This window comes from Sciurus vulgaris (genome assembly GCF_902686455.1).
Source record: "Sciurus vulgaris genome assembly, chromosome: 15".
In the NCBI taxonomy this organism is placed as follows: Eukaryota; Metazoa; Chordata; class Mammalia; order Rodentia; family Sciuridae; genus Sciurus; species Sciurus vulgaris.
This window is the reverse complement of record NC_136476.1, coordinates 73,175,648-73,190,841: the sequence shown is the minus strand read 5'-3', so window position 1 is coordinate 73,190,841 and position 15,194 is coordinate 73,175,648. Positions and strand designations below refer to the sequence as shown.

Here is a 15,194-nt window from a genome sequence, read left to right as displayed (position 1 = left end):
TCCTGGCTTCAGGTCTCAATAGCTCTCTATCCTTAGGCTAAACTCCCATTTTCTCATTTGTGAAATGAGGAGATACCAAACCTTCACAATTGATCAAATAAATTAATATCTGTGAATTATTTAGAGCAGTATGTCATACATACCAAGTGCTTCATAAAAGATGTCATTATTATTATTACCATCACAATCCTTAGTTAAATGTGCTTTCTTCTGAGTTAACAAGCTCTAAGTGTTGGTGATGTTCAAATGAAGACTGAGTGGATGTGGAGGAGCATTGTTGGCTATTACTACCTTGTGGAACAAATTGAGGTCAGAGCCCTTGGAGTTCCCTGTTAGTCTGAGATCCTGTGATTTAAATTAAAACAGATGACACCTCAGAGAACATTTAAGGAAAATATTGGGTTCCTGTGAGTTACAGTGATAAGGTTGACTTACAGGAGATAGGAATTCTCTTACATCTTCAAAAGCTGTTCCACCTTAGACATGTTGAGGAAAGCAGGAAAGTCAATATATGGGGTAGGGAATGCATGTGGTCAGTAACAAGGAAAATGACCGGCAAGGGGCAGCTGAGGGTTCATGAACCATCAGGTAAAACCCCATTTTCCATTAGCTCTTAGGTACAGTCTGAGTGTTGGGAGAAAGGGGTGAAGAGAAGAGAGTGCAGAGACTTGAGGAAGCCCCCTGATTTTGGAAATAGTGTGGTCACCCACACTCACCAGCAATCCACAGGGTCAGAGCAAGCTGTGGAAATTTGGCAGGAATGTTGAGATTGGAGGTCAGCAGGTCTGGGTTCATATTCCATCACTGTCCTTACTCGTTCTGAGACTTCACACAAATCAGCCAAATACCCTGAACTTCCATTTTCCTGACATTCAAATAAGGGCAGCATTGCCTAGAGCTTGCAGTGAGTGGGCATATAGAAAATGAAAGATTCTGCAGGTAGAGGACATCACCACAGGTGCAGTAAATACTGAATTCACAACAAACATTATTTCCCTGCTTCCTGCTTTAACCAGCTGTGGGCTGAGGTCCGTTGCCATCACTTAGGGAACAGGACAGCGAGTTCTTCAGCAAGTTCTAAGAACAAAGGAGCTAGAAATGTGCCTTTGGTGGAACCGAGTGATGATCGGGCCTGATCTCTTACAGTCGCAAGGGGAAGTGACTACACTTTTGCTCTGTCTGGTAGCACTGCTTGGCTGAGCTCTTCTTTGCCTCTCTCCATTCCATCACTGGAGTGGACGGAAATGGGGATACATTAGACAGTCCACAGTCTAAGAGGGCTAACACAGGAATCAGCCACCAATGTCTAAAAACTAAAGTTTTGAAAGTTAATACCAGCTGATGATCACTTGTGAATCTGAAACCCATCTGCCTCATTTCCTTCCTCCTTCTTTCCCATTTATTTCTGAGTTTTTCTAGAACCTGAGAAATCTTCCAAATCATCCTCTCTACTGTGTCTCATCTGCACACTGCAATTTCCCCTATCAAGTGCAGCATCTTTTTCCTTTCCCTAATGCATTCCATCAGCCTGCTAAATATAAGTGGAATAGTCTTTAACCTCCTGAACTGGCCTCTTGTCTCTGCCTCTTTTCCTTCTTTGCACATATTTTCCTGTGAACTTGAAACTCTATTTTCTTCTAAAACTTGGAAACCAGAGGAGTATAGACATTGGAGTCAGACAAGACTGACAATGAAACTTTTCCCCATCATTTCCCTGTAACCTATTAAGTCTTGAAATGAAGGTAACAATACTGCCTTTGCAGTCCTTTAAGTTTAAATAGGACTTGTAATCACAGGGCCAGCAGCAGTTCATTACTGGTATCTGCTAATATTATTAACCTTTGTATAAATTATTAAACTGCTCATTGTTTCCCTGGTTAGTTCTATACAAGGATGATTCTGCAATTATATTGATATTTTGGGAAAGCAAGAAGTTAAATTCAGGAGAATTTAATGCGAGTCTTTTTAAGGATTTTAATACCAAATTTACACTCTGGCACTTTAAGAGGAAATACAGAATGCAGTATGCTCTAGAATAATTTTGAACATGGAAGAATTTTCTTTTCATGGTGCATCTTGTTACGTGGAAAATACTACATGGGCTCTTTGAGGCATTTGGATATATTTGGAAAGAATTGGAGCGGGAGGGAGGGGCACAGATACTTTTATACTTCTTTTTTTATTCCACTCTCTTTCCTTTTCCTATCCCTTCTCCTTTCCCTCCATCCCCCGTTGTCTAATCTACTGCACTGCCATTCTTCCCCTCACTGCCCCCCCAATTATTGTGGGTTAACTTCCACATATCAGAGGAAACATTTGAATTTGACTTTTGGAGACTGTCTTATTTCTCTTAGCATGATAGTCTTCAGATTCATCCATCTGCTGGCAAATACCTACCATTTTTGGCCCAGTTATTCCTCAGTGTTTGAACGTAAGTTCGCTATGAAGTATCTGATTCCTCAATTATCTACTGGGAATAAGAGCAGTGCATAGAGTTTTGGTGAAAAGTCAGTGAAGTGTCTGAGAGCAACTTATAAACCAAGAAAAATGAAAAGAACATGGCACCATCCATTGCATCTTCATGACCCACACCCTCGTCAACCTCTCTCTTGTCATCACCTCGAAGTTACGTTTGAATTTGCAGACACACCTCCTGAAACTGCCATGGAGACCTCCAAATGCCCAACTGTCTGTAGCCCCAGTGTCTGCTCCAGTGGCTTTAACCTCAACAGGATGCCACAGTCCAAGCCTGAGCTGTAGAAACTTTCCTTATCCTTGGAGCAGAGCCACCAGAGTTGTCCCCCACGGCCTCACAGATGATGATTGGCCTCACAGAGCACAGTGAGGACATGTAGTATTTTCAGGTGCTGTGGGAAGAGGAGTAACAGCCTCGTCGGTTGCTTTATCCATTTTTGTCTTTTGAAGTTCCTTCTTGTGATGCAGAATGGTTCCCTTGAAGATCTATAGTCAACACCAGGTGGGACAATGAAGCCACCTGAGTTCACCCATGGTCTCCATGGTTCCAGAGGGCAAGCTAAAGTGAAAGCAGCTCAACAGCTGAGGTTTTTGCTTCTACTCTGTTCAGGCTCCATCTAGCAGGTTGACAGAGACATTTTGGAAGGAAATGCTTATAAGCTAGGTCATGCTGGTCAATGGGTTTCTCACTCAGCTCCCTTGCCTGGAGCTCCATGGCCTTTAGCAAGTGACAGTCTTAGTTGCATCTCATGCAAAATAGAGGTAATAATAGAAGCTATCTCTTGAAGTTTCTGTGAAGATGAAATGATACTACATGAAAAATTTTACTTATATTGTCTGGCACATAAGTTTTTGTGGATGACGATGACATTTTTTACTTCAGATTTTATTTAATTTTTATTGGTGCATTATAATTATAGTGGGATTCATTATGCCATATTCATACATGTACACAACATAATTTGGTCAATCTCATTCTCTAGATTCTCCAGGACCTTCTCTCCCCACCCCACCCCACCAAGCCAACCTTTATATAGTATTGTAAAGACATTGAAAATGTAACTTTAGAATAATAAATGAGAGCTAGAAATATTTGGTTTGGAGGACAGGAAGCATAAGGCAACCTAATTGCCACCTTAACAGACTAAATTGCTGCCCTGAAGAGGTGGCATCCAGTGTATCCTATTAACATGAACTGCAGAAGTTGGCTCACAGAGTGAGATTCTAGAACTATTTAGACATTACACTGAGAATAGGATTGCAGCTTGGTACTGGTTGACTTCGCTGTCTCTGGAATACTCAAACAAGAGCTGGAAGAGCATGTGCATAGATCTTATAAAGAGCAAACCTATGAAGGATGAGAGATGCGGAAAATTATTTATCATTTAAAGGATACCGTGGATGTGAAAATGCCAAGGTAAAACAACTAGTTTCTTGACAGAGGTGGGGAATTTGAGGGAGCCATGGATCCAAGAGGGTAGGAGAAAGGAAAGGATGCCCTATATGGAAGCACCCCCTGCAGTTTGTGGAGAATCCAGACATCAGAAACAGGCTGAGGATATAAGGGCCACATACTCTGGAGTTTATAAGAAAACTCCAATTTCAAATATTCTTTCTTCCTGCCTCCAGCATGACACCTGCACTTGTCAGACAATGTGTCCCAATTTTAGTTTCCAGAAATACAGCAGAGAGGCTCAGAGGTTCTGGAGCTCAGGTGCTGCAGGAATCCCATGAGGCACTCAGCGAGGTTAATGAGGCACCCCAGAGATCTGCCATGGTCACCCTGATGTGCAAGCAGATTGGAGCCTCAATGGAGGCTTTTTAAAATGATTTTTGACCAGACAGGTACCAATGCTTACCAGAAAAAGAGTGAGTGAATACAGTTGGCTAGTGGGAAAACAATAGCATTCCATTACTGACATCTCTTGGTAGAATGGAAAACATTTGAGCCTTCATTCATTGAAAAAATGTCCACTGAACACCTACTGTATTCAAGTGTGCTACAGCATGGGAAATTATAGGAGGGCACTCCATATGAGCTCTGGCATATGGTAGGTGCTTATTAAATAACTATGTTTGAATGGATTAACTCTAGATAAGGACATTGAGTTTTGGAGGTGTAAGGTTACTTGTCCACAGGGGTCAGCAGCCAGGTGTAAAAGCCAGAATCTCAGCATGAATAAAAGTACCACAGTTTCTGCTGCTGCCATGTAGATGCCAAGTGTTAGGCAGTGAGGTTTTGAGAAATTGAGAAAAAAGGAAAGATACCAAGAGCTTACAGGGCCCAAGGTCTGGGTCAGGCACAGTGCTTAGTGCTGTATTTACTATGTCGCATCTAATTCAAGCAACTTCTCTACTGGTTAGACATTATCATTGCCATATTGTAGATGTTCAGACATTCAGAGAATTATATAGCTTGCCGAAAGTTAAATATCTATTAAATGGACAGGTTTGCATTGAAATCCCCATGTCTAGAAGCAAAGTTGAGACTCTTCTAAGTGATCTTTCTACCACCTGTGCTCCTCCATCATACTGACTGCCTAGAATCCCCACCCCTCACCCCAATGCTATATGCCATTCAAAGAAAATAATTGCATCTCACTGTGGGACCTAGTCTTTCAGCCCTTGGGAATATCAGGAGGAAGGAATCAATGGGAATATAGCAGCTTTAAGTTTTCCACACACAGTGGTCTGATGGGGTTAGATCTATTTTCTTCATTGTAAGAAGTGATTGATTCAATTTCAAATTTAACTTAAATTTGATTTTCTTCTCTCAACCTGGCATTTCCAAACCAAGAATCAATCAAACCCCAAATTATAGGCAGTATGTGGATCAACAATGCCAAGTTATTTCCAGTCGAATTTCTCAAGCCATGCATTTTATGCCATCTTCTTCAACCATGAGAGGAGTTGAAGGGTACGGGAGGGGAAATGAAAAGAAAATTAGATTATTAGCTTTCTCCAGCCCCAGCAATCAATATGCCCTGTAGGATTGTATACTCCTACAGCACGGCTCCTTCTGTGCAAGCAATAGGGAGGTGACCGCAAAGAGGGATGTGACCCAAACGGAACTATGACCATAGCCATCCGAGGAGACTCATGTTATGACCTGGAACTTTCATTTAATGAGTTTTTATTTTCTTTACTAATTGTGTATGTGGTCCTTTCCAACCTCACATTAGTTCTGAATGAAGGTCACTTTTCCCATTTTTCTCATGAAGACACTTTGACTTACAAGGGTTGGCTCAATGGATAGGTGTCACACAGGTTTCACCCTGGGACCCTTGTCCTCTAAGGAAGTGGGCAATGTGGTACAGGGGAAAAGATGGGACAGGACTGGCTCTCATCCAGACTCTGGCACATGCAAATTGAGTGACCTTAGATAACTCATTTAATTGCTCTGCACTTCTCTGTAAAATGGGGATGGTGGTAACAGTTTGCCCTGAGAATTAAAAGAGGTGGTGTCCACCCTCTAGTAAGTGTCAAAGTCGTCGGCTGTTGTGTTCATTATCACTCCCTTCATGCCTAGAATAGTGCCCATAAAGAGTGGATGTTTAATAATAATCAGTGGGACGGTTGGAAGGACAGAGTGAGTACTCAACAAATGGAGGTTCCCTTTCCTACTCCTTACAATGACAGTGCATTGCAGAGTCTGCCTGGGGAGGGGTAGGTATTATGGGATACATATTTTCTAGCTTAAGGCTATCTAACCCACTCAGAGCTAAGTGCTTATGCTCAGTTCCATGGACCAGGAACTCTTAAGAAGTCACCTTTGTTTGAGTCCCACTGTGCAGTTTCCAGTTGCTATGGCAACTCCCCCCAACTCAGTGACTGCTCCATGGGCATCTAACCTTAGAGCAAGCTTGGCCAGTGTGCTCTCTTCCTCCTGGACTTCAGAGGCAACTGTGGTGACTGAGACAGTCTCTAAGTAAATGACTGCCCCAGGATGCTGTCCATTCTTATTCTCCTTCTCATTTTCCCCCTCTTTCACTATCTTCTCCTTTTGTTTTCTGTTCTTATAAAGAATAATTCATTTCCTAATATGTTCTGATAATGTGTTGAACAAAGAATAAAACGAGGCCTGGATTCTTCCCTCAGCAATGAGACAAATAACTCTCTCTGGTTAGGGTCTTATGGTTCACCAAGGGCCTACTGTGTGTCAGAAACCATGCTAAGCCTTTGACATTTACTGTCTCATCCAGTTCTTATAACACTTTCAAAGGATGTTATTTTATGGCTATTTTCTCAGTGGAAAACCAAGTGTAGATAAGCTAAGGAGACTTCACCTCCCACTCCTCAAGACCTTTGATTACTGGGAAGGTTTAAGTGACCTTGGGGATGTAATTAGTTCAGCCAGGGCCCAATAGGGGAGTATTGGTGATGATACTTCTATTCCTCAGGCATCTTCCCCCAGACCAGAAGTCAACCCTGTGGAACCCAGGAGGTATTTCCGATAGTTGGTTAATTAGTGAAAGGAATGCCTTGGCCATGTTAGTTTTGGTGGCTATAGGGTCCGAGGATGAGAAATGCTTTCTCAGGGCTGTATAGGATGCTGTTCCATGCCTGGCTGGCCAGGGCATTCATTCCCATTCCCTCTCACGTCTCATCCTCCTATTTCCCAAAAATCTGCCCATGAGGGACTTGTCCTTACATGTTTCTTCCCCAGAGTAGATTCCACTGAATCTCAAGTAGACACAGTGCTAGTGATGTCAGTTATTTGGGGGAGATTTGTTAAGTAACTAGGCTTGGAGTACTATGTTGACTTTTTAAGATGAGATCTATGCAAGACACCAACTTAACCTACTCTGTCTTCTTTCTAGTAGAAAATATAGATGTTAACTTTTTCATGTTACTAAAATAATTATCTGGGTTTGAAACAGCTTCTTATGATGCTCAAATAAAAGATAAAACTTATTCCTTTTTTCCTTATGATCACTTTAGGTTTTAGGGATTTCCCATCTCCTGACACTAGAACCATCTTATTATTTAACTTATTCTTCCATTTAACATTTATTGTACAACTGTAACAACTGCACAACTGCAAATGTGTGAACAGTTCCTACTATTCCATACATTACCTTAGGACTGGGAGTAAAGACAAGGATCCTATTTTTAAACTAGGCAGCTTCTAGGTTCCAGGCAGGAAGCTGTGCATGAGAGACCCCAAGAAAAGATGGAGTCTCTTTCCTCACACTGCTCACTGTTTATTAAGAAAAATAACATCCATAAAGCAATCTCCAAGCAAGCCATCATAGAAACTCTTCCATTGGAACCCATTAGTGTGGCCACATTAGTTGGCATTCCTCTGACCTGGGTCATTATGTTACCAACATTCCTGGAAGTGACCATGCATTTACTGAGATTCTACCATGTGCCAGACACTGGGTGAGGCACTGGGACAAGATGGTAAACATAGGACATGGTGCTTTTTTTCATGGTCTGTGCACTAGATTCTAGAGTTTAGGATAAGATATTCAGGGGAATACAATCGATGAAGAATTTATATCTCTGGTGAACCTAAAATAGTGTCAGAAAGGGAGACAAGGAAACAAGAAATACCTACAGCTGTATTAACCTGATGGAGAGGTTGACTGGGAGGGCCCTGCACCCACCCAGCCCTGCAGGCACTTCAGCCAGGCAGGCGATTGCACAGGAGGCATGGATGTAGGTGCCATCATGAAAGACTGCAGATGCCAGGCTAATGAGCATGGATCACACCCTGTGACCAGACACTGGAAAACAGCTCAAGGGGTTTCAGTGGGAGCGCAGTGGACACACCTCCCTCATGCTGAAGCAGACAGGCAGTAGAAGAGAAGAGGATGGCATGTGAAAATGCTAAGGACGTGCAATAAATAGGGCTGTGTGACTTTCATTTCTGTAATGGAAGAAAACAGAAGCCTGGAAGATGACATCTAAGTTTATGCTCATCTGAGATGCTTTCAGTACGTTGAGGAACTCAGGAAGAGGAGGGGACTTTAATGAGAAGATAATGAGCCCTATGTTGAGTGGATTAAATTTGACATGTTTGTGTGATGTCCACACAGAGATCCAAGAAGTTGAGGAATAGAGGTTTGCTCAAAAGAAAAGCTTAGCAGGTAAAAGAAATTTGGGAGGTATTGCTCTAAGGCTGTTAATCAAACCCTTGAAAACAGATGTCAAGAGTAAAGCCCAAAACATGAGAAACAAACAGGGACTCAAATCTCTTTGCTGGCCCAGCACACTCCTAGCCATGCAAAGCCAATCTACTTATTCCAGTGCATCCATTAAATTGTCTTTAATTTTCCCATGCAAAATTCCCCTCCCTGCACTCAACTCTCTTGTCTAGGTCTTACACAATTTTTCTTGGGGGCTAATTAGCTATGGATATGCTTGCTTTTTCTCTAGCCTATAAATTCCTGAAGAGCCAGGGCTATTCTTATTCTGCTCTATTTGCATCTCACAAAGTAGATGCGCAGTAAATGATATTGAAACAGCTCTCTGTGAAACCCTTCCAGATGACAGGCATCAAAACACATTATGTCAGGTGGTCATCTCTGCAGTCCTGTGAGGTGCCTCAACTTTCAGGTAACTGAGGTTTGAAAAATGAAGTGGATGGTACAACCAGTGAGGAGGAAAGCCCAACTCTGAACCCAGGATTGTCCAACAAGGCACACACTTATCCCATTGGCCCTGCTAAACTAGCAACACAATGTGTTTCCATTTGTTTCCAGAGAGAGTGGAGAGTTTGGGATCACCTAAATATTATCAAGAATGGCTGCTGGGGGGATGAGAATCTAGCTGTCTAATATTAAGACAGACACTGAAAAGAGCTACAAATATGTAAGATAATGTCATGCTTTTACTTTTTGGTTTGGAAAATATATGTTCTGTAGATTAATGTTTGATGGGTTTATTATTGTTACATTTAAATGAATTAATCTCCCCCCCAAAAAATAGCTGCCAGGTATGGTGGTGCATACCTGTAATCCCAGTAGCTCAGGAGGCTGAGGCAGGAGGATTGCAAGTTCAAAGCCAGCCTCAGCAACTTAGCAAGGCCTTACGCAACTCAGTGAGACCCTGTCTCTAAATAAAATATAAAAATGGGCTGGGGATGTGACTCAGTAGTTAAGCACTCTGGGGTTCAATCTTAAATATAAAAAAAAAAAAAAGAAAGAAAAGAGAATGGCCACCTGGGCTGGGGATGTCGCTCAGTGGTAGAGCATGGGCCAAACATGCCTGAGACCCTGGGTTCTATCCCTGGCACCACATAAAACAAAAACAAAAGAATGATCAACCCATTTGGAGAGGAATGAGTAAGACTTGCAACAATTTTCAGAAAGCTTTTTGTCCTCACCCCCCAAATAAATTGTAAGCCTATTTAGCAAGAGAATTAAACCAAGACCAAATAAGGATACACGAAGGTTAGAAGAGATGAGAGTTTCCCCTTGTTCTTTTTTCAGATTCTCATTCAGGAAGTAACAGGATTCTCAAACTCCATGTTGTCCCCATTTTCTCACCTTGTGGAATTGTGTGTCTTTTTGTCACCAGGTTTACTGAAGAGTCCAATGAACAAGACAGCCCTGACGCTGATTGCAGTGAGCTCCTGCATCCTGGCCATGGTGTGTGGCAACCAGATGTCCTGTCCACTCACTGTGAAGGTGACTCTGCATGTGCCTGAGCACTTCATTGCAGACGGTAAGAGCCCCGCTTCAAAGGTGTCCCACAGCTACTTGGCACTTTGCATCCCTGTCTAGTCAAACATGTATATGCATGGCCCAACCTCAGAATGACATACAGTACAGGAAAAATGCAGCCTCCAAAGGCTTTGGAAGAGTCTCTTATCACTTAATGTCCTAGATTATTAGAATTAAATTAATGATGGCTTTTGTTCTACATGCAGGGATAAGGTTTGTTAACTTTAGGAAGAATTCAAATGTGAATGCAGAAGGATGGAGCTACTTCAGAGAACCTACTGAATCTTATTATTCTTGTGAATTCTATTCCAATTTTATAATGCCCCCCAAGGGGTATTTGCTAATTAAATGCATATGACAGGGAAGATGGTATGCGTTTTACTGGAACTTCCTGAATGTTCTGGAGACTATTCATATCTCATTCTCTGTTAACGTACTTTACAAGTATCTTACATTCTACCATTTATTCTTTGCCCAATTAAATTGAATTAATGAGACACTGTAGTCACTGTGGTCATTAGCAAAGCATGGTCCGAGAAACTGATTAAGGTGCTTGATATCTATTGCTAAAGTGCCCTCCAGAAAAGTCGTTTCAGTTTACATCTTCCAGCTTCGGATGTTGGTGCCTGTTTTCCCCAAACCCTTGTCCTCACTTGGCATGACAGTCTTGAAATGTATTGAAGTTTGGTATAAATACTCTGAAGAAGGTCATCACAGTTATGCATGCTAAAGAATTTTTATTTTTAATCTTTCACACTTTTAAAAATTTTACATCTTGATTAGCTTGAAGATAAATGTGTACCTGTGAAATCATCACCATAAATAATACCATAATTGTTGCCATCACTTCTAGAAGTTTCCTCTCTCCTATTTTTGAAATAAGAACCTTTACTATCAACTTCATAGGCATCCATTCAGCTCAAACCCAAAGAAGATTTCTAGCACCTGAAAAGTTTCCTGCATACACCCCACCCATTAATGCTCTCCAGAGGTAACCAACTCTCTGGCTTCTAGCACCATGTTAGTATGTTAAGTTTTTAAACCTTTTTCATGAGTTATATAGGGAATGTTTTCAACATCTTTTCCTTTTATTTGTCAGCCTTATCTCAAAGCAACTCAGTTTCATCTTCATGTTTTAAATTATGATATTCAAACTTTAACTCCTTCCCTTTCATTTGATCTGATCAGAGCAAAGTGGAACTTTTACTACTTTCTCTGAGACACTCATACTTCCATTAATGAAGACTGATTGCTCCCACTTCATTGTAGTGAATGAGCCTCTGCTTGTTTCTCACTTGGACTGCAAACAAGCTCTGTCTCTCTCATTTTGTCTATGTACAGTTGATTTTCAGACCTACATACAAGTCTTTTTTTTTAATGGTACCAGAAATTGAACCCAGGAGTGCTTAACCACTGAGCCACATCCCCAGCCCTTTTTTATATTTTGTTTTGAGATGGGGTCTTGCTAGGTTGCTTAGGACCTTGCTTAGTTGCTGAGGCTGACTTTGAACTCATACTCCTCCTGCCTCAGCCTCCTGAGCCACTGGGATTACAGGGATGTGCCATCACACCTGGCTCTACAAGACTTTGGTTGGTCCCTCTAAATAATATGTGTCCAAAAGATAGATAAATGTGTGTGAGAGATGGTAGTGGGATGACAGAGGAGGTACAAGAAGCAAAATTTACAGGAGCAAGTCAAGTAGGCTCGCAGAACCTGGAGCTGGGAGAATAGCCAGAACCTAAGCACGACTGGGAAATGGGGCTGGGTGAGTAGGATTGATAAAAATGGTCTGAAGGAACAGTAGGAAAATGTTAGCCATAATGGAAGGCATGTCCCCCACCTGATGTCCCTCATGAGTCACTACTCAATAACTGTTCAGTGTTAGGCCTTAGGGATATTCAAATTTTAGCTATTTATTTGCAAACTGTTGCAGGTGGATGTCCTTGGATGATTACCTGACTCAAGGTTATGGTTAAATGGTTAAGAGCACAGGCTTTGAATGATACAAGTATGAATTCCAATATTTTTTTTTTTCTGTTGTCAACTACTTCTGTAGCCAAGCGAGTGATTTACCCTCTCTGAGCCTCTTTCTATGCACCTAAAAAGATAGGAATGATATTAATAATACTTACAAGGGTGTTGTGAATACTACAACTCCTACTTTTTTCCTATGTCTAAAAATGCAGCTAGGAAATAACAAAATCAAATGGGAACCTAAGAAATCTGCATATGACTTGGAAGGACCAAAATGTGGTGAATTAAAAGATGCCCCTTCTCAGTGTCCTGCTGATGCCCTGTTCTGACCTTTATCACAGATATAATACTATATAAATGCCTGTGGGCTTGTCTATATCTGTCCCTAGACTGGGATCACCATGACAGTAGCAGTTGAGTCATTTGGGAGGAATGTTATCTCTAATGACAAGAAAGGTGCCTGGTCTATGATGAACATTCAGTAAATATGTGAATTTGGCCTGAATGTGATATGTCCTGAATTAAAGCAGAATTGTTAACAGTACTATGGGATTCCTCTACTAGATTTCTAACAAAAGGGGATGCTCAAAGAAAACTAAGGTAGAGAATGAATAGAGAGCAAAGAAGTTTTTAAATGTATCTGGGATTTGTTTCAATCTAGTAGGGGAAGACACAGATACAGAAATAACTTGTGAAACACTAAGTTTATCTGCTCACAGATTCCAGGCACAGATGTACGCACAGAGTACAGGGCCTCAGCCTGATACCAGGGTCTGTCAGGAGGTTGAGGGAGCAAGAGTGAAGCATGGACAAGGGGATGTATTGTGGTTATTGCAGGAAGGGTGTGTCAGCAGGGTAGATATGTTTAGGGTTGGCTAGCTTGCAATTTTAGTAGGCTATGGGGCTTAAGGACTATCCCTAGTTATCTGGTATCTTGCCCCGATAATGATTAGGAAAGAGAAATATTATCTCTAGGATGTATGAGGCAGACAGGGAAGATAGATGGAGTCAGGACTCTGGATTGGTTAATCTGATAAGAAAGGCATACTCCTGAGCATAGCATCTCTCTTGCTATCTCTAAGATGTGACTAACCTCAGAAGGGACTATCTTTCATCTATCAGGAAGGCTCAGATGCCAGAGTATCAAGAATACCAAAAATAAGAAAATACAGTTAATACAAAAGAAAAGTAGAAATAAGCATGAAGCTGGCAAGTCTCAAGAGTGTTATGGAGCAAGCATGGTGGGCAGCATTGAAAGGACCTTGCCCACTGTATCTCAGTCCCAAGGCATGATGGATTCCCCACACCTTACATGATGTAATGTCTTGGTTAGCAGTGTATCCTTTTAAATGAGACAGGGTAGGTTTGCATCTCAGTTCCATTGTTTAGTTTCTGTGAAACATAGGAGAACCAAGTAATCTCCAGGAATGTCATTTTTCTCATCTGTAAAATAGGGATTATTTTGAGACTCCTAATTGACATAATATGTATTAAGTGTCTAGTTGAATATGAAAACCTTTGTGGTTGCTCAATATATGTAAGTGGCATTACTCATATTCTTGAAACAGTTCTTAGAGAAAAAGACTTTAGAAACTGAGATGTGGCATGGCAAGGAGATACAGGAGACTAAATAGTCTAAATAGAGGCCTTTAGCTAGTCTCAGGTAAATGGAGCAGGGAGTGAATGATGTGTACCCCTCCAGACAGAAGTGCTTATCCTACTTGTAGACTTGAACATGTAAAATCCTCAGCCTTCTGGACCCCAACAGGAATCCTGAGAGCAATCATTACTGACAGTCAGGTGGACGGCTGTCCTGTAGTTCTAGACAACCCCACCTTCCTTGTATGACCCCAGTTATTCCTATGGTAGCAACTATATGTATTGTTCATCTCACTCCCTTAATGTTCTCCAAAGTTCTCTTTATTTTGCCTATTTGATATTTAGGAACTTGGATTTAAAAACAAATAGAATTTATTTTATTCTGAGGGTAGGGAAGGGTATAGAGAAGAACAATCTTTTATGCATTGGATTAGCGGGGCTTCTAGCTCTATTCCTGGAGAGGTAAGGGTGGTACATAGGAGGACAAGAGAGAACGTTATGATGGTGTATTTATACACCCCAAATCATAATATATAACCCTAAGACCAGTACTAGGTTTTTAAAAAATACCATAATGAGGCCTGTGAGCATGAAGACAGTTTGTGTCAGATAGGAGGATCTCAAGTTGGGCCCTTGTCTCCCAAGGACTATCACCATGGCAGCTCTCATTCTTTCTCACCCTCCCACAGGAGCTCCAGGCTGCCAAGGCGCTGGTCCATTTGTTAGTATGGAGAGCTCATAGCCAACCACACACATTGCGCTGTCCGTGGTGCTGAAGCACTAGAGGGGACTGAGTAATGTGTCCTATCTTAGGGAGGAAAATGAATTCTGACCTGTGTTACTGCATGGTTATACTTGATGCTTACTGCCCATTACAGGGAAAAGGTCAATATGACATAGCACTTGTCCAGAGCCCAGCTGGCAAGAGCTTTACCTAGTGACACAGTCCCATTCCAGGTCTTAGCAAATCTCAAGCCTTCTTTTCTCTGGACTTCTTCAAGGCTACCAGTGGCTGTTTACCCTGCTAAGTACGCATCAGAGACAGGAAATGCATTTGCATATAAACTTACTGAAATTAGCATTGTCTCTCTGGCTGTGATCTATAAATCATCTACATATGGCCGATAATCCTCACAACTAGTTAATCAAATTCTGAGGGTAGAGCCCAGGCACTAATATTCTTTGCAAAAATATTAACAGAACTTTGAGAGAGATGTCTATACTTCTGTATTGCATTCCTTCTGTAGAACATATGTGATCACTCCTTGCAATCCCTTAGAATCCTTATAAGGTTCTTGGTAAGGGGATTTTGTATTCTCGATCTTTCACTTTATCAATGCCCTATTATTGGAGCTCCCTGATAGCATTAATCCAATGATTGTTCATAGGACCGAATACTGTGCAAATTGTTCACCCTTGAGACCCTTACCCTGGGTCTCATCAAAATTTCCATCAGGTAGTATGATTGATGA

The 15,194-nt window shown here is 41.5% G+C and overlaps 1 protein-coding gene across 3 annotated transcripts in view; it reads left to right on the top strand.

Annotated features, from left to right (window-relative positions):
- Positions 1 to 15,194, top strand: part of ASTN2 (astrotactin 2) — an 883,413-nt gene that overhangs the window by 318,296 nt on the left and 549,923 nt on the right. For all 3 annotated transcript variants that reach the window (XM_079113408.1, XM_079113407.1, XM_079113406.1), the window contains one exon: positions 10,003 to 10,149. In XM_079113408.1, the coding sequence (XP_078969534.1) occupies positions 10,003 to 10,149 (147 nt within the window). The remainder of the gene's footprint in view (positions 1 to 10,002; positions 10,150 to 15,194) is intronic.